Source organism: Macrobrachium rosenbergii, chromosome 17 (genome assembly GCF_040412425.1).
Source record: "Macrobrachium rosenbergii isolate ZJJX-2024 chromosome 17, ASM4041242v1, whole genome shotgun sequence".
In the NCBI taxonomy this organism is placed as follows: domain Eukaryota; kingdom Metazoa; phylum Arthropoda; class Malacostraca; order Decapoda; family Palaemonidae; genus Macrobrachium; species Macrobrachium rosenbergii.
Window position 1 is genome coordinate 7,858,029 of NC_089757.1, and position 13,886 is coordinate 7,871,914.

Consider the following 13,886-nt stretch of genomic DNA (forward strand, 5'->3'; position numbering starts at 1 on the left):
AAAAATATTTTGTATTTTTCATAGCATACAAACCTGAGGTCTTTACATGTGTGATTAACTTTCAGCGAGCTGGAAATCCAGCTGTTAAGCTTTTTGCATGGTGGTGGTAACAGTTTACCTTTTGGCCCAGGCAAGAGAATGAGTGGTGGTAAGAGGTGAGCCTTTTATGTAAAGACCTTAGGTCTGTATGTTAGGAAAAGTGCAAATTCTTTTAAAAATTTGTAATTTGTTCCTACATGAATACAAACTCTCGAGCTTTACATGTGGAAGACTTACTTTTGGAGGGAGGATTCTAAGTAATTCTCTGAACCGATTGGTAGTTCGGCTCGCCTGAGTACTCTCTTCCTGGTCATGTAAAAAGCTAAGGAAGGAGACCTTACCTCTGACCTTTTGAACAATAGATGATCAATTATCAGACTTCTGGGCATTTCAAATTAAAGGAATATAAATAATATCCATAATTTAAAAGGTTGAATGAACCCACAGTGTCGGAGACTATAACACTAAAATAACCAACTGGCTAGCTCATAGTCAGTACCTCTCTCCCCTTGCCAGAGAGAAGGAAGGATGTACATCTATTAATCCAACAGAAACTGGATTACTGACAGGATACTCAGTCAACTAGATCACCTGCATGCACACCAATGCAGCGCATGAAGGCTCTTCTATGTTCCTCTGTCCACTGGAAGAGGACGGAAGCTAGGGGAAAGTGTGGGGGCTAGTCCCACCCACACTTTCTCCCTGAAGCCACCACCTTAGGCAAGATGCAACCTGGGTGAAACTACATGACTTGTCAAGCATCCACCATGGAATCCAAGGAAAAGGAGTCCAAGAACACATGGGCAACCATCCTAGGTAAAGGAGACGAATGTGATCTTCACGATTACATTCCACCCTACTACCTGACTGACAGGTTCTTCATGAATGCAACAGACAGATCAAAGAAATCACTTTTGGAAACTAGTTGTTGGCATCGGGTTGAAAGACTATTTACAGAGGTAACATAGATGTCATACTGTTACAGGGGTATAGGATCATGGTCCATCCCACTGATCAACTTCGAACAAGTAGAATAAGCAGGCAGATCAGAACAGAGCCAACCACAGGGAGTCAAGAAAGGAAGGACTACGATCTAGTTTCTTGAGCGGTTAAATGAGAACCAGAAGACAAGTTTAGTTGTCCTTTTCTCGTGACTTGCTTGAAAAAGAAAATGATATAGATACATTAACATTTCTTATCAAGCGTGATTGGACACTGTACCATTTGTGCACCATATCATCACTGTGGTGTCACTGCTATCTCACTGAAGAGTGTCTATCTCGTATCCTGATACTCCTGAAAGACTAGCAATTGTGGCAAACTTGCCAGAAAACAGTTGTTACAACTCAGTTCAGAGGAGTTGTTGATAGCCATATTTGTTCAGATAACAAACTAAGATACTCAGCTATTCGTGTTTGTTATCCTTCATTTCTCCTATACCTAGAGAGAGGAAAAGTTCCTGTTGAAAGATATATTCGTTCAGAATATAAAACAGGCCATTATCCTCACTTGGGTCTGTCTTGTTTCATCGCATGATGGTTCCATCTTCTCACTGCTTATCAGTAAAGAAGAAACTGAAAAGATGGAAAGAGACTGGTCATCTCGACCATCTCACCTTTATGCCATCACTAAAGGTAAGAACAAGCTATTCCCCTGGGGGAACTGCATGAGATCCACCACTTGTTGAGAAATCAAGGTAGAAAACTTTGGACTGGTGCAGTCAAGAACCAGTCTTCATAATCCTTTGAACAGACAAGATATTCTTGAATGTCAAGTGTTCCTGAGTAGGCTAGCCTAAACGGTTCACCTAGCTAAACAAAATGCATTCTAGGACACTTCTTTACATGAATACTGAATCCAGAGACAGTACCATTTTGTCATAAACTTTTTATCCTGGAATGTGTCTGGCTGATGGCTGTGCTGAGTATTCTACTGCAAACCTTGCACCCATACTGTCAACAGAATGCGCACGGACAACAGAGGACATGTCCCTAGATGAGATGCACTATGATGAAATGTGCTTATTACACTACTGCAAATCCATGCAACCGCACTGTCAATGTAATGCACATCTCAACTGAGGAGATTTCCTCTCACTGTCAACGTAAAAAGCACTGTCAACAGAAGAGGTGTCCTGTGAGGATATCTCTTATGATGATATGAGCTAAGTGTGCTACTGCTAACCTGTGCACCTCACTGCCAATAGTGATGTCCTATGATGATAGGACTAACTCCACTGTAAGCAATGCCTCTTGGAAATCTTCATTATCAAATTCTTTTACGATTTTCCAATTAGGCCTGTAGAAGCAGCACCAAAAGTTCATCAGTGGGGAATGTTACATTGTTACACTTTGATAGTTGGGTAAGCGTAGCATCTGTTTGTCCAGTCTGCATCTATACTGAGTCCAGTCTAATTCATGATCCCTTGTTAGCCCTCAAAATTTTTGGGTACCATACAGTCTTTACTCCAGAGACTTACACTGACCTAATTTTCTTATTATGAACACACTACTTTAAAGGAACCCTGCCTCAACACTGTTCCCTACAAATGGTTCAAACAAAACAAGTGATTCAGCTTGCACCAGTCGATGTGTGAAACTGGCACATATTCTGCTAGGTGGATATGGAAGGATTCTTCTTATGTGAAGTCTTTGGGAAGTTTACAAGGTGCACTTAAGGCTAAACAATGTAACGGGTTTGTACTAAAAGAAAATTAATGGTTTGAAAAATTTAAATACCTACTGCATACTGCTTTCAAGGCACCCTTCAGTCATGAAATTAAATTCACTATCATTCAGGACCCCTCTTGTGAAATAATTATTCAGTCCTAAGACTAAAATACTCAAAGAGTTAATAAGCATACCAATAAAAAATGCAGTACACCACAAAAATACTGTACAAGGTTTCATATACTGTCAAGCATTTTTAAAAGCACACTCTAAGGTTTATAATTCAAAATTTATGAGTGTGTCAACTCAAAAAAAGCATGATGCTGTATTATAATTAGTTACTATACACACCATTAAAAATGTACAATAAATAATTACTGTATATATCATAAAGATATAAAAATACACAATTACTTATATACAAAAGTTCAAAAATAACATTTGCACACAGGAAGACAACAACACCGTAAGGTGATAGCAAAGCAGTTGAACTTGCTAATTACATGGGTTATTTACAATATAGCAAGAACTAACATCTACAAGGACTAGGGAAATGCATAATAATAATCTGATGACAATAACCACATAACCACAAACCCCATAAATATTGTATGTAAGTCACATATAATCCTTAGAGGCTAAAAGCTTCAAATTCCAGAGTTCAAAATTAAAGTAAAAAGACATGAGTGCAAAAACCATTACTAAATATTTTAGGATTATTTTTCAAGCAATGTATTACGATGTCTTATGCTATATATTACACCTTAAACCTAAGCACAAATATCACATTCTTTTATCACAAACATTTTGCTTCTGAGCAAACTCTGCATTATTATAAATATGGTACACGAAGGAAAAATACAGGGTACTTATATAATACTATTGCCTTTCATTATACAAATTGCCATAACTATTTTCAAGCCTGGAGTTTCTGAAAAAAACTATGTTCACCCTAAAAAATTCAAGCATACTGTAAAACATTCTACTCATTGACCAAATGAATAATTTCACTGGACTGTATAAACATTACTTTCATGACAACTGGCAACTGAGAAGTTTGTAGACAAGAATATTATGTATTGCATGAAAACCTGAACTTGTTTAATCACAACCTGCAATTCATGATGCCTTGTATCTGTGGACAGGAAATGGCCAGGCCAGGCATACCAACTTGTCCCATTCGAGAATGAAAGGCCTCTGCTGCATGTCCTGGACTACATTGATGCTCAGTTCTCTCCTTACTTTTTCAGGTGCTGGAGGTTCAAAATCATCACCCTTCTCAGGAACATCTTTGAAGAGTTATCCACTCAGACAGTTGTTTCATTATTCATTTCCCTTTCAGCTATTTAACTTCTCAGTTTTGCTCGGCATTAATTTTCATAATTTAATATTTGTTTCCTTGTTACTTTACAATAATTTGTCATTTCTTTTAAAGTTCATTCACCTCTTCATTTTTCACTTGCCTATCAGCCTGGGTGCTTTGTAGCTTGGGTGTGATGCAAGGCCTCATAACATCACTATACCATGACGCCAGTCGGAGCTGTCTGCACAACACTTAAGAGGTGAAACCAAGAAGCGAGAGGAGTTTTGTCACCAGGCTAACTCACTCTAGATAATTAAACGGAGGAAGAGGAGGAGCTGCTATTACGTATTTGTCACCTATCACAAGGTGACAAGTACGAAGGCAATAAAGAGGAAAATTGAGTAAGAAGGGGGAGGGTTATCGCCCCGCTTGGAGGATGATACCAGGTAAGTAAAGAACAGAAGAATTGACACGTGGCTCAGAACTATTGAGAAAATGTAATATGTCTACATCCCTATAACTCTACCCATTCACATACATCACTATAACTCTCCAAAATGGACGATACGTGAGCCGGTGAACGGGAGCACAACTACCAAATAACCCCCGCTGGAGAACACGTCAAATTCGAACCAGAGAGACGGTTGAGAGAGGCGGCGAAGGGCACAGACCCTGGTTCCAAGACACGCCATGGTTCCCTGTCTGCGGAGAAAACCAATGGACCCAGGGCAGTTCTGAGGGCAGACTACAGATAGACAACAAGGCTTGGAGGAAACCAAAAATGGTAGTCACATGGGGGGTTGAGGGATACAGTATACAGTTAAATTTCTAACCATAATAAAAGAATATTTCTCAATTACCTATTATTTTTCTCCTGAATCACATAGGGAGCAAATGAAGGTGGAGCAGGAGGAGTGAGAGGAATTAACCTAGGCTACCAGGTAGGCTAATGGAGGAGGAGGAGAAGCAACACCAGGAGAAAAAAAGGAAAAGACCGAGTAGGCTTATGGTGTGCCCTAACAAATTGTAAACATAATCTACTGGCCTCTAGCATCTTCCGATACTTACTTAAAAAAATTTTCATCCTCTCATCAGATCACTCATAATCTTCATCAAGAAAACCACACTTGTGCCTCAACAGCGACGTTAACATGGGTGACCATCCTGCCCAACTGAAACATTTGCTTTCAACAAACTCTAGCCTATACAGACTAATGCTTCCATCTCTGATTGTTGTAGATGACATAAGGCAAAAACAGAAAACAAGTACAATACTGTGCTGAGAAAATCAGCAAGAAATAGCCAACATTATTACCAATGCCGATTCACACCGTCTGCAGAAGGACGTGGCATGAGCTGAACTGAATTGAATATAGAATTTAGGCCACAGGCCAAGCACTGGGACCTATGAGGTCATTCAGCGCTGAAACGGAAATTGACGGTAAAAGGTTTGAAAGGTGTAACAAGAGGGAAAACCTCGCAATTGGACTATGTTAGGAGAGGGTGGAAAGTAAGATAGAAGAAAGGGAATATGAAAGGAGGTACTGTCAAAGGAATAAAAAGGGTTGCAGCTAGGGGCCAAAGGCATGCTGCAAAGAACCTTAAGTAATGTCCAGAGTGCACTGTGTGAGGACACCGCATGAAGAACTATGACAAGAACGTAAACATTCCAGCACCACCTGGTGGGAAAAAGGTGATTACAGAGACAGTCCTAGCGGGTTAGCCAAGCGTTATTTTTTATTTTTTAATGTCAATCACATCTAATGGCACACAGATATAAGCTAACTTTAACAGTAGGTAAGATTTTCCAAATAATGTGAATTACTACTGTATATCATAAACATAAAAACATGAAACCAAACAACACCTCTCAGCCTTCCTCTACCCAGCCTTACTGTCCCTCCTCTCTGATGGAGCCAGTCCATCCGACCAACCCCCTCCCCACCACCATGGAAAATTCTCGAGGTCTCCCCCACCCCCAAAAAACCCTTTCCTGGTCAGTCTGAGCTTCGGCAGTGTTACCAACATTTTCTTGAGGCTGCGCAGCATTGTCAACCATCAGAGGGAGGTTTTTCAATTTTTTCAAATTTATATGTATCATATCATATACTGTATCTTTGGGGCCTTGATCCCTGGTCCGGGTATGTCAGATAATTTTGAGCTCCCGATAATTGAGGGATTACTGTATTGTAAAATGTGAAGCCTCTTTTCCCCAATAACCTCTCACCTTTGTTTTGTTTCTCTGTTTTAAAGAATCACCATCACTTGTACCCTATTACCAGGATCTATAGTATTTGACACGAATGATCAGCAGATCGTGGATTTTATGTGTAGATATATATATATATATATACAGTATATATACGATAACATGAGCGCCAAACTCCTAACTATTTTGATGATGTCTCTTTGGACTATCCAGTGTCCATGGATTATTCTACTGTCCCAGCCTTGGATACCTCTCCTCTCTGACAAGATGAACTTCTGCTTTGTCCAATTAAAGCAGTCTCATTTTATCACCAAATACTGTACTCCAGAAATCTGCTCTCATTCCTCTAGTCATTTTCTTCTTAAGGGCAATCGGAAAATATCTGGAAGAATAGTTTTCTTTCTGGTTCCATCAAGTGAATATAAGGGCCAATTAATCTTGGAGACTGATTTGCTGCACTTGAAGGTGAAGGCACAAAGTGTATACTCTTGGTAGGCAAAAAGTAAAGAGAGATGTGAGCATCATGAGCAGGTCTCAGCATGCACAGATGCAGCCGTTCAATCTTGGATAGTATGAGTTGATGTGACTATGTACTATCTCTACTTCCATAAAAGGAGGGCAATATATAAATGACTATTATGTATGAAAAGCATTTCTTGTTGTAAAAAAATTTTTTTTTCTTACGGTGACCAAATCCGACATCAGTCTAAAATAAAAACTATAAATTTTCATTTCACCAAGAACACTCTAACCTTTATATGATTCCACAACTGTGAACTGGATAAAGTATACCCATATATTTACACAAGTCACAGAGAAGGGAACCAAGTTTATGACATGAATAGCTCAAGGAAATACTGGTAGCCAGGAATTACCAACATATAGAATAAATGCTAAACAGCATGTTGTAAACTTAACCTAGGTGGCACTAAAAGTTAAACTTTGAGCAAAATGCTAGGAATCTACAGTACTAAATCCCAATACTGTACAGGAACCAACTGCTTGAGATTTTCCTTTTTATTTCAGAACAGTAGAAAACAAGAAAACTGATTTATAAATTACAATGAATTTGGAAAGAATTTATATTATAGTCAAAAATTAATTTTAGAAATGTTTAATTTACATCACTTCAACTGATCTTGTTAACTTGTCAAGAGTCATTTTAAAATATGTTCATGCCATAAATCAGAATTCCACTTCAAAACTACCAAAGGAGGCAAAAACAACCGATGATATACATAAAGCCTTGAAGACTGAGTCCACTCGGTATACTCTGACAGCATGACACAAAGTGAAAGGAAGGAACCATAAATATTGGCCCTAAAAAAGATAAGCATTCCTCTTCCAAAAGCAAAGGATTAGTTTAAGCTCAATGCAGAAAAATAAAAATAGGACTTACTTGAGGGAATCATTGTGGGTCTTGTACTCCATTATGGTATTGGGCGGAAGATTCAATACTCTTTTAAGAATGTCCCTGATGCGACCCGTTATTGCAGAATCCTGAGCTGTTCGGTTCCATATAGATATGATGTCCTCCTGTAAAAGGATCTCATGATATTTCCTTTTCTTTTTGAGAAATTAAGCTATCAAAAATATGAGATTTCCATAAACTGGTTACATTTCTCCTACGAGCTATGCACCCACACAACATTATTTTCTCAGGAAACAATCCACATCCATAAAAAAAAGGTATTTCAAGTTACATAAACTTAGGAGGTAGAATTTTTTTGGTTTCCTAACAGGGCAATTTTCAAAAAAGTTTGAAAAATAACACTTGAAAACTTGAAGCACACCCCCTGACCATAAGGTCAGAGCCCATTTATATTATAATGGAGACTTTTAGCACTGTGCATCCCTTATACAACTGCTCTACTCTGTGCTGATAACCATGTTTAGATGACATTTTAAAGTCAAGACAGCCAAAGGTATCACTCATAACCAAAGTGTCATGGACGACATAAGACATTTCAAAAATGGGAAACAACTCAACTTTGAAAAATTATATATTTAAAATAAAGTTTTATACATACTCACCAAGTAATTGTATTGTTATTATTTCCACTCGTGTGGCAGCTCAAAATTTAAAAGCCGTGCCAGCGCTTCTATTGTTTTTGTGTTGGCAACAGCCCTGCCCACTACTGGGGAATGATAGGAAACAATCAAGTGAAAGAGCTCAATTCATTTATGCCCTTATGTCCATGAGAGGGGAGGAAGGAGGGCTCCGACCATGTAAATTACTTGGTAAGTAGATATAAAACTTTATTATAAAATAATGTCATTTTAATATGAGTAACTTAACAAGTAATTGCATTGCTGAATCCTACACTGACAGGAGGTGGGATACATGGACACAATCTACTCCAAAACATTCAGTAATGGTAATGGATTTTAAATAGAAAAGGTTTGCTAGCACTAATACAATGCTTGTTGTTTCCTTACCTGGTTAAGGAGCTGCTGCAGGTGATTACTGTCTCTGGTTGGTGTTCTAATCCATAGTGGCACGGCATAAGAGCCATGGGGCACCTCTACTTCAAATGGGGCTTTGCAGCAAAGGAAGAAGTCCGATGGCTTGCAAAGTTACAAGACAAGGTCCTTGCCCTGGGCACAGTACCAAAAAACAATAACCAGACAACACTGTCACCTACAATGAAAATTAAAAACCACCATCCATCCACTAAAAATTGGTGGGCACTCCAGGTATATAGTACCCCCAGACTACCCAGAAACACGACACCCACATCAAGGCGAAGAGGTTAAGGATAGGAAGGAATGCTTCCTATGCTTCTTGCTCCAATACTATGCCAGCCACCGATAATGGTCCCAGGGTACTGCAATTATCATGAACTGTTTCAAAGTCACGTAAATAATGCGAAGCGAAAATAGACTTACACTTCCAGTAAGTCATCTGTAAAATTGAGGAAAGACACACATTGTGTTTAAAAGCATACGAGGTGGCAACCACCCTGGCATCATGTGCTTTGACCTTACGGACAGCAGGATGTCCTCTCCGATCCCAGCATGAGCCTCGGTAATGAGATCCTGAGGGAAGAATGACAATGCGTTTTAGACAAGGCGCTTGAAGGATTTTTAACCAAGCACCAAAGATTACTGGACAGTCCTCTGACTTTGGCAGTCCTGTCCAAGTAATATCTCAAAGCCCTAATTGGGCAGAGAATCCTTTCTTCCTCTTCTGGTCGGAGGATATCCATAAGATTCTTAATTAAGAAAGATCGAGGCCAGGGCTTGGAAGGATCCTCATTCTTAGACAGGAAGCCAAGTGTAAAAGTGCACACAGTATCTCCTTGAGCAAATCCTACACTTCTGTCTATGGCCTGAAGTTTGCTAATAAGCTTGGCTGTGGCCAACATGACAAGGAAAAGGGTCTTCCTGGTAAGGTTCTTCAGAGAGGTGGAAGGGAGAGGCTAGAAGGAGGGGCCTGTTAGCCATTTAAGAATTACATAGAGATTCCAAGACACAGAGTCTCTATTAGGTTGTTTGGAAGTCTTGAAAGACTCAATGAGATCAGTGAGATCCTGGTTAAAAGACAAATCTAACCCTCTATGCTTGAAGACAGAACTGAGCATAGCTCTGTATCCTCTAATCGTGGAAGGAGCAAGCCCTGTGGAACTTCTTAGAAAGAGAAGGAAATCCACTATATCTGTTACAGATGTCTTAGAAGATGAGATGTTAGGTCTGGCACACCATCTGTGAAAGACTGTCCACTTAGACTGGCAAGGTTTGGAGGACTGACATCTTTATTTAGCATTAGATTCTGCAGCCACTCTTGAAAAGCCCTTTGCTCTGACAAGTCTCTGGACAGTCTGAAGCCTGTCAGAGCAAGAGCTGATAACCCCTGGTGGAATCTCCTGAAGTGTGGTTGTCTGAGTAAATGTGGAACCATTCTTTTCGAGGCCAGAATGGAGCTACCAGTCCAGGGAAATTGTTGCAATGCTTGAATTGGACAATTATAAGTACTATCATAAGAAAGTAAGTTGGTAAATAAGGACTGCAAAATCAGTTTGAAAGATGACTGAATATCTCACGATAGATGTCCAAGTCCGACCAATTCTGCAACATGGCATCTGTTGCCCAAGCCAGAGGGTCCAGGGTTGGAGAGCAGAAAAGATGTAGACGGTGGTTCCTCGATGTGGCAAACAGATCCAGCAATAGTCTGCCCCACAGCTTCCAGAAGCCGTCGCAGACCCGCAAGTTTAGTGTCCACTTGGTAGGGAGAACCTGTCTCCGACGACTGAGTTCATCTGCAAGGACATTCATCTTCCCTAGGATGAAGCGAGTCACTAATCCCGCTTGATTCTGGTTTGCCCAGATTAGGAGATCCCTTGTCACCTCACAGAGGTCAACGTGATCAGAAAGGTAACTAAGGGAGGAAACTCCCTGAAGGGGATGGCGTACCCCTCTTTCAAGATGTGTATGATCCATGGCTCTGCTCCTCTGGTGCTCCATATTTCCCAAAAAAGGTGAAGTCTTGCTCCTACAGGTGCATGAAGGACATGCATAAGACTTTCTTGGCTGAGGGTCTGGAGGAGGGTTTCTTAATTGACCTCTGTGAGAATTGCACAGACGTACGGGACTTAAGAGGGAAACTGGTCCACCCCATGAAAGGGCTGTGGTTGAAGAAATGAGGTAGTCTTAGAGCCAAACAAAGTAGGCTCCTTGGGGCGCTTTGAAGACCAAGAAAAGTAGGTCCTGGGTTGACTTCTTATGAAGTTCCATGGCTATTTCCTTAACTGTGGCCTGAGGAATAGGTAAAAGTTGTCCAGGAGAGAAAAGAGTAAGGTCAGTTTCTCCACTGAAGTCAGTCCCTTCGTCGTGAAGGAGCACCATAGCTCCGTCTTTCTTAAGTACTCCCACTGAGAAAAGTTCAGTGAGTTCAAGGGATCCATCTCTAACTGCCTTGTCTGCACAGGACAACACTCCTAACCAGTCTGCAGCTTAGTCTTTGGCAAGCATGGGGCAGTCCTCAATCTTCTTGGCCAACGCTCCAACTGTCCAGTCAAGAAAACTTATGACTTCAAATACCTTGAAGATGTTTTTAACAAGGTGGTCTAAATTCTGCTGCAGAAAACAATCTTGGCAGAAGAGAAGGCCGAATGATGAGCCGAGTCAATCAAACCTGAGAAGTGGCCCTGGGAGGAGGCAGCGACTCCCAGGGAGGGAGCTTCTCCCATGGCACAGGCCAGATATCTTCTGCGTGTAAGCCTAGAAGGAAGGAAGGCAAAGGTAGCCTTCCCCTGATCCCTCTTCTGAGAGAGCCAGTCATCGACTTCCAGAAAGGCCTTCTTAGAAGAGGAGGACAATACCATCTTAGGCAGATGAGAGCTGACGTTGGGCTGATTTCTCATGGGGAAAGTTGAGGCAGGAGAAACTGGAGCAGCTAATATAAAGAAGGTTGGATAACTGCCCAAGAAAAACCTCAAAAGAGCTGCATATTCCAATGAATCAGGTTCTTGATCCACTTCCTCTTCATCCGAAGAAACTGGAGACAGAGGGTCTTGAGGAGGCTTGGACAAAGCTGGAGCCTTCTGTAAACAGCCCATAATATCCGCCAATTGCCGCTTGATGGGCACCAAGGAAGCATCATCCGTAGTCTCTAGTGCAGAAGAGCTCAAAGGAAGAGTGGGAGTCGGGCGCTCAGTTGGCGCCAAATGCACCTCTGGCGCCGGGCGCTTGTCAGTTGGCGCTGAGCATGAGAGAGACAATGGGCAGAAGAGGAGAGCTTCTTAGAACTCTGGCGCCTAGGGTTAAATACTGATGAAAAGGCTGCAGGAGGGTTGTGGGCTGCAGGGCAGCTCCTTAGGCTGCCTACAAGAAATAGGCAATGACTGAGATCCATCATCCAAACGTCTCTTCAATGGACGAGCCTCCCCTGGAAAACACCATCAGCTGCCTCTTGTTGGGGCACGAACTGTCTGAGTCGGAAGGCAACTCGCTCACATTAACAGAGATGCCTTTCCAATGGCTGTCTAGTCATAGCCTGAGTCACAGGCCCGACTGAGGGGGTGACTACCCATGGGCAAACCCCACCGGCCTCCCTTGGACCTCTGGTATGTCTTCTCACAGAGTCAGGGGAGTGTGAGAGTGACCTTCATCTAGGAGAGCCGATGGGACAGGCAGCCACCTCCTCCAGGCTACACTTTCACTTTTCAATTTCTCACTGAAAACCTTCTCCTTAAGTAATTTTTTCCGCCATAAAACTTACCATAAGTTCGAATTTACGATAGATTCTACCTTCAAGATTGGCAATGGCAATGGGGTGGGAAGCATGGGAGCCAGATACAGGAGTAGGTGGTACAAAGGTAGGAGGACTGGAGATAGGAGACAATGCTGAAGAGGGGGAAGGAGAAATGGAAGGAACATTTTCAGCACTAGGGTTAGGAATAGAATCAATGCTTCGTGTCCTACTTGCTGCTCTAAATGCCGCATTCCGTTTCCTATCCCTATCGAGTTTATCAAGATGGGACTGCAAAACCTTCCATTGCTTTTCACTCCAGCCTTTACATTCATCACATGTATTCTCTTTGGAACATGAACGTCCCTTACAACTAGCACAAATCGTGTGGGAGTCGTAAGCAGATTTAGTTAATCTGGTGTTACACCCCTCCTGACAGTACCTAATACTAGAGGAACTGGAATCAAGAAATAATGAAGTCACAATTAAGTCACTACTAAGCTGGTTATAAAGCTAGCGCTAGTAATAGAAGCTATGCAAAAGTAGGAATATTTCACAAGATCCTGAGATAAAACCAAAAGACCGATGAAAGAATTCAAAACAGAGATGCTGCAAACCATCGATGTTAGCTCGAGAGCTGGCAGAAATGAATTGAGCTCTTTCACTTGGTTGTTCCCTACCATTCCCCAATAGCGGGCAGGGCTGTCGCTGACAAGAAAACAATAGAAGCGCTGGCGAGGCTTTTAACTTTTTAGCTACCACGTGAGTAGAAGTAATAGCAAAGTAATTACTTGGTAAGTTACTTATATAAAACTTATTTTTTTATTAAGATTGTTTAACAGTGGTTAGCTACAATACTTTAATCTTATAATTACAGGCAAAAACTGCTTTCTTGACAATGAAAGAGAAGAATGCTGTTATGGTGACCAGTTAAAGAAAATGAAACTATGATCAATGCTGATGCAATCTTGTAAGTATATTATTCAAGACTTTTCAAGACCTCTTAAAAGACAGTATGCCAGCAATTTAATTCATGTTAAGATACAGTATGACATAGAAGATTGGTGACATAATGCAAACTGACTTTATGATATTCTGAAAGACAATGAGCAACTCAAAATACCAGAAAGACCAGAGTGCATTTAGAAACTGGTTTCCTTCTGACAGTTAAAAAACTAAAACAAGTCACAATATGATGGCATACTGGTTGACTATCATGTGGTTTAAAACATGAAAGGAAAGCTATGCAGATACCATGGGTTGGAAACTCACCACAAAATAGAAAAACTGTATGCTAAATCAGGATCAGGCTGGTTAAATAAAGTAATTTTTTTATAAAATCCTCATGTGATTCGTAAAAACAATTCCATACATTCACCCTGTTCTTCAAGTCTTAGATGGGCACCTTACCCACACTTTCCAAGCTACAATAAAACTAGCCAAAAGATTACCAGCATCATCCAACTTAGTGTAAAA

General features: G+C 40.9%; 1 protein-coding gene across 7 annotated transcripts in view; it reads right to left on the minus strand.

Moving 5' to 3' along the window:
- The window catches only part of eIF4EHP (eukaryotic translation initiation factor 4E homologous protein), a 110,860-nt gene that overhangs the window by 51,610 nt on the left and 45,364 nt on the right, over positions 1–13,886 (minus strand). For all 7 annotated transcript variants that reach the window (XR_010855805.1, XM_067119538.1, XM_067119540.1 and 4 more), the window contains exon 6: positions 7,620–7,756. Coding sequence is in view for 6 of the 7 variants with exons in the window: in XM_067119538.1 (XP_066975639.1) it covers positions 7,620–7,756 (137 nt within the window). In the remaining variant the exon portion in view is untranslated. The remainder of the gene's footprint in view (positions 1–7,619; positions 7,757–13,886) is intronic.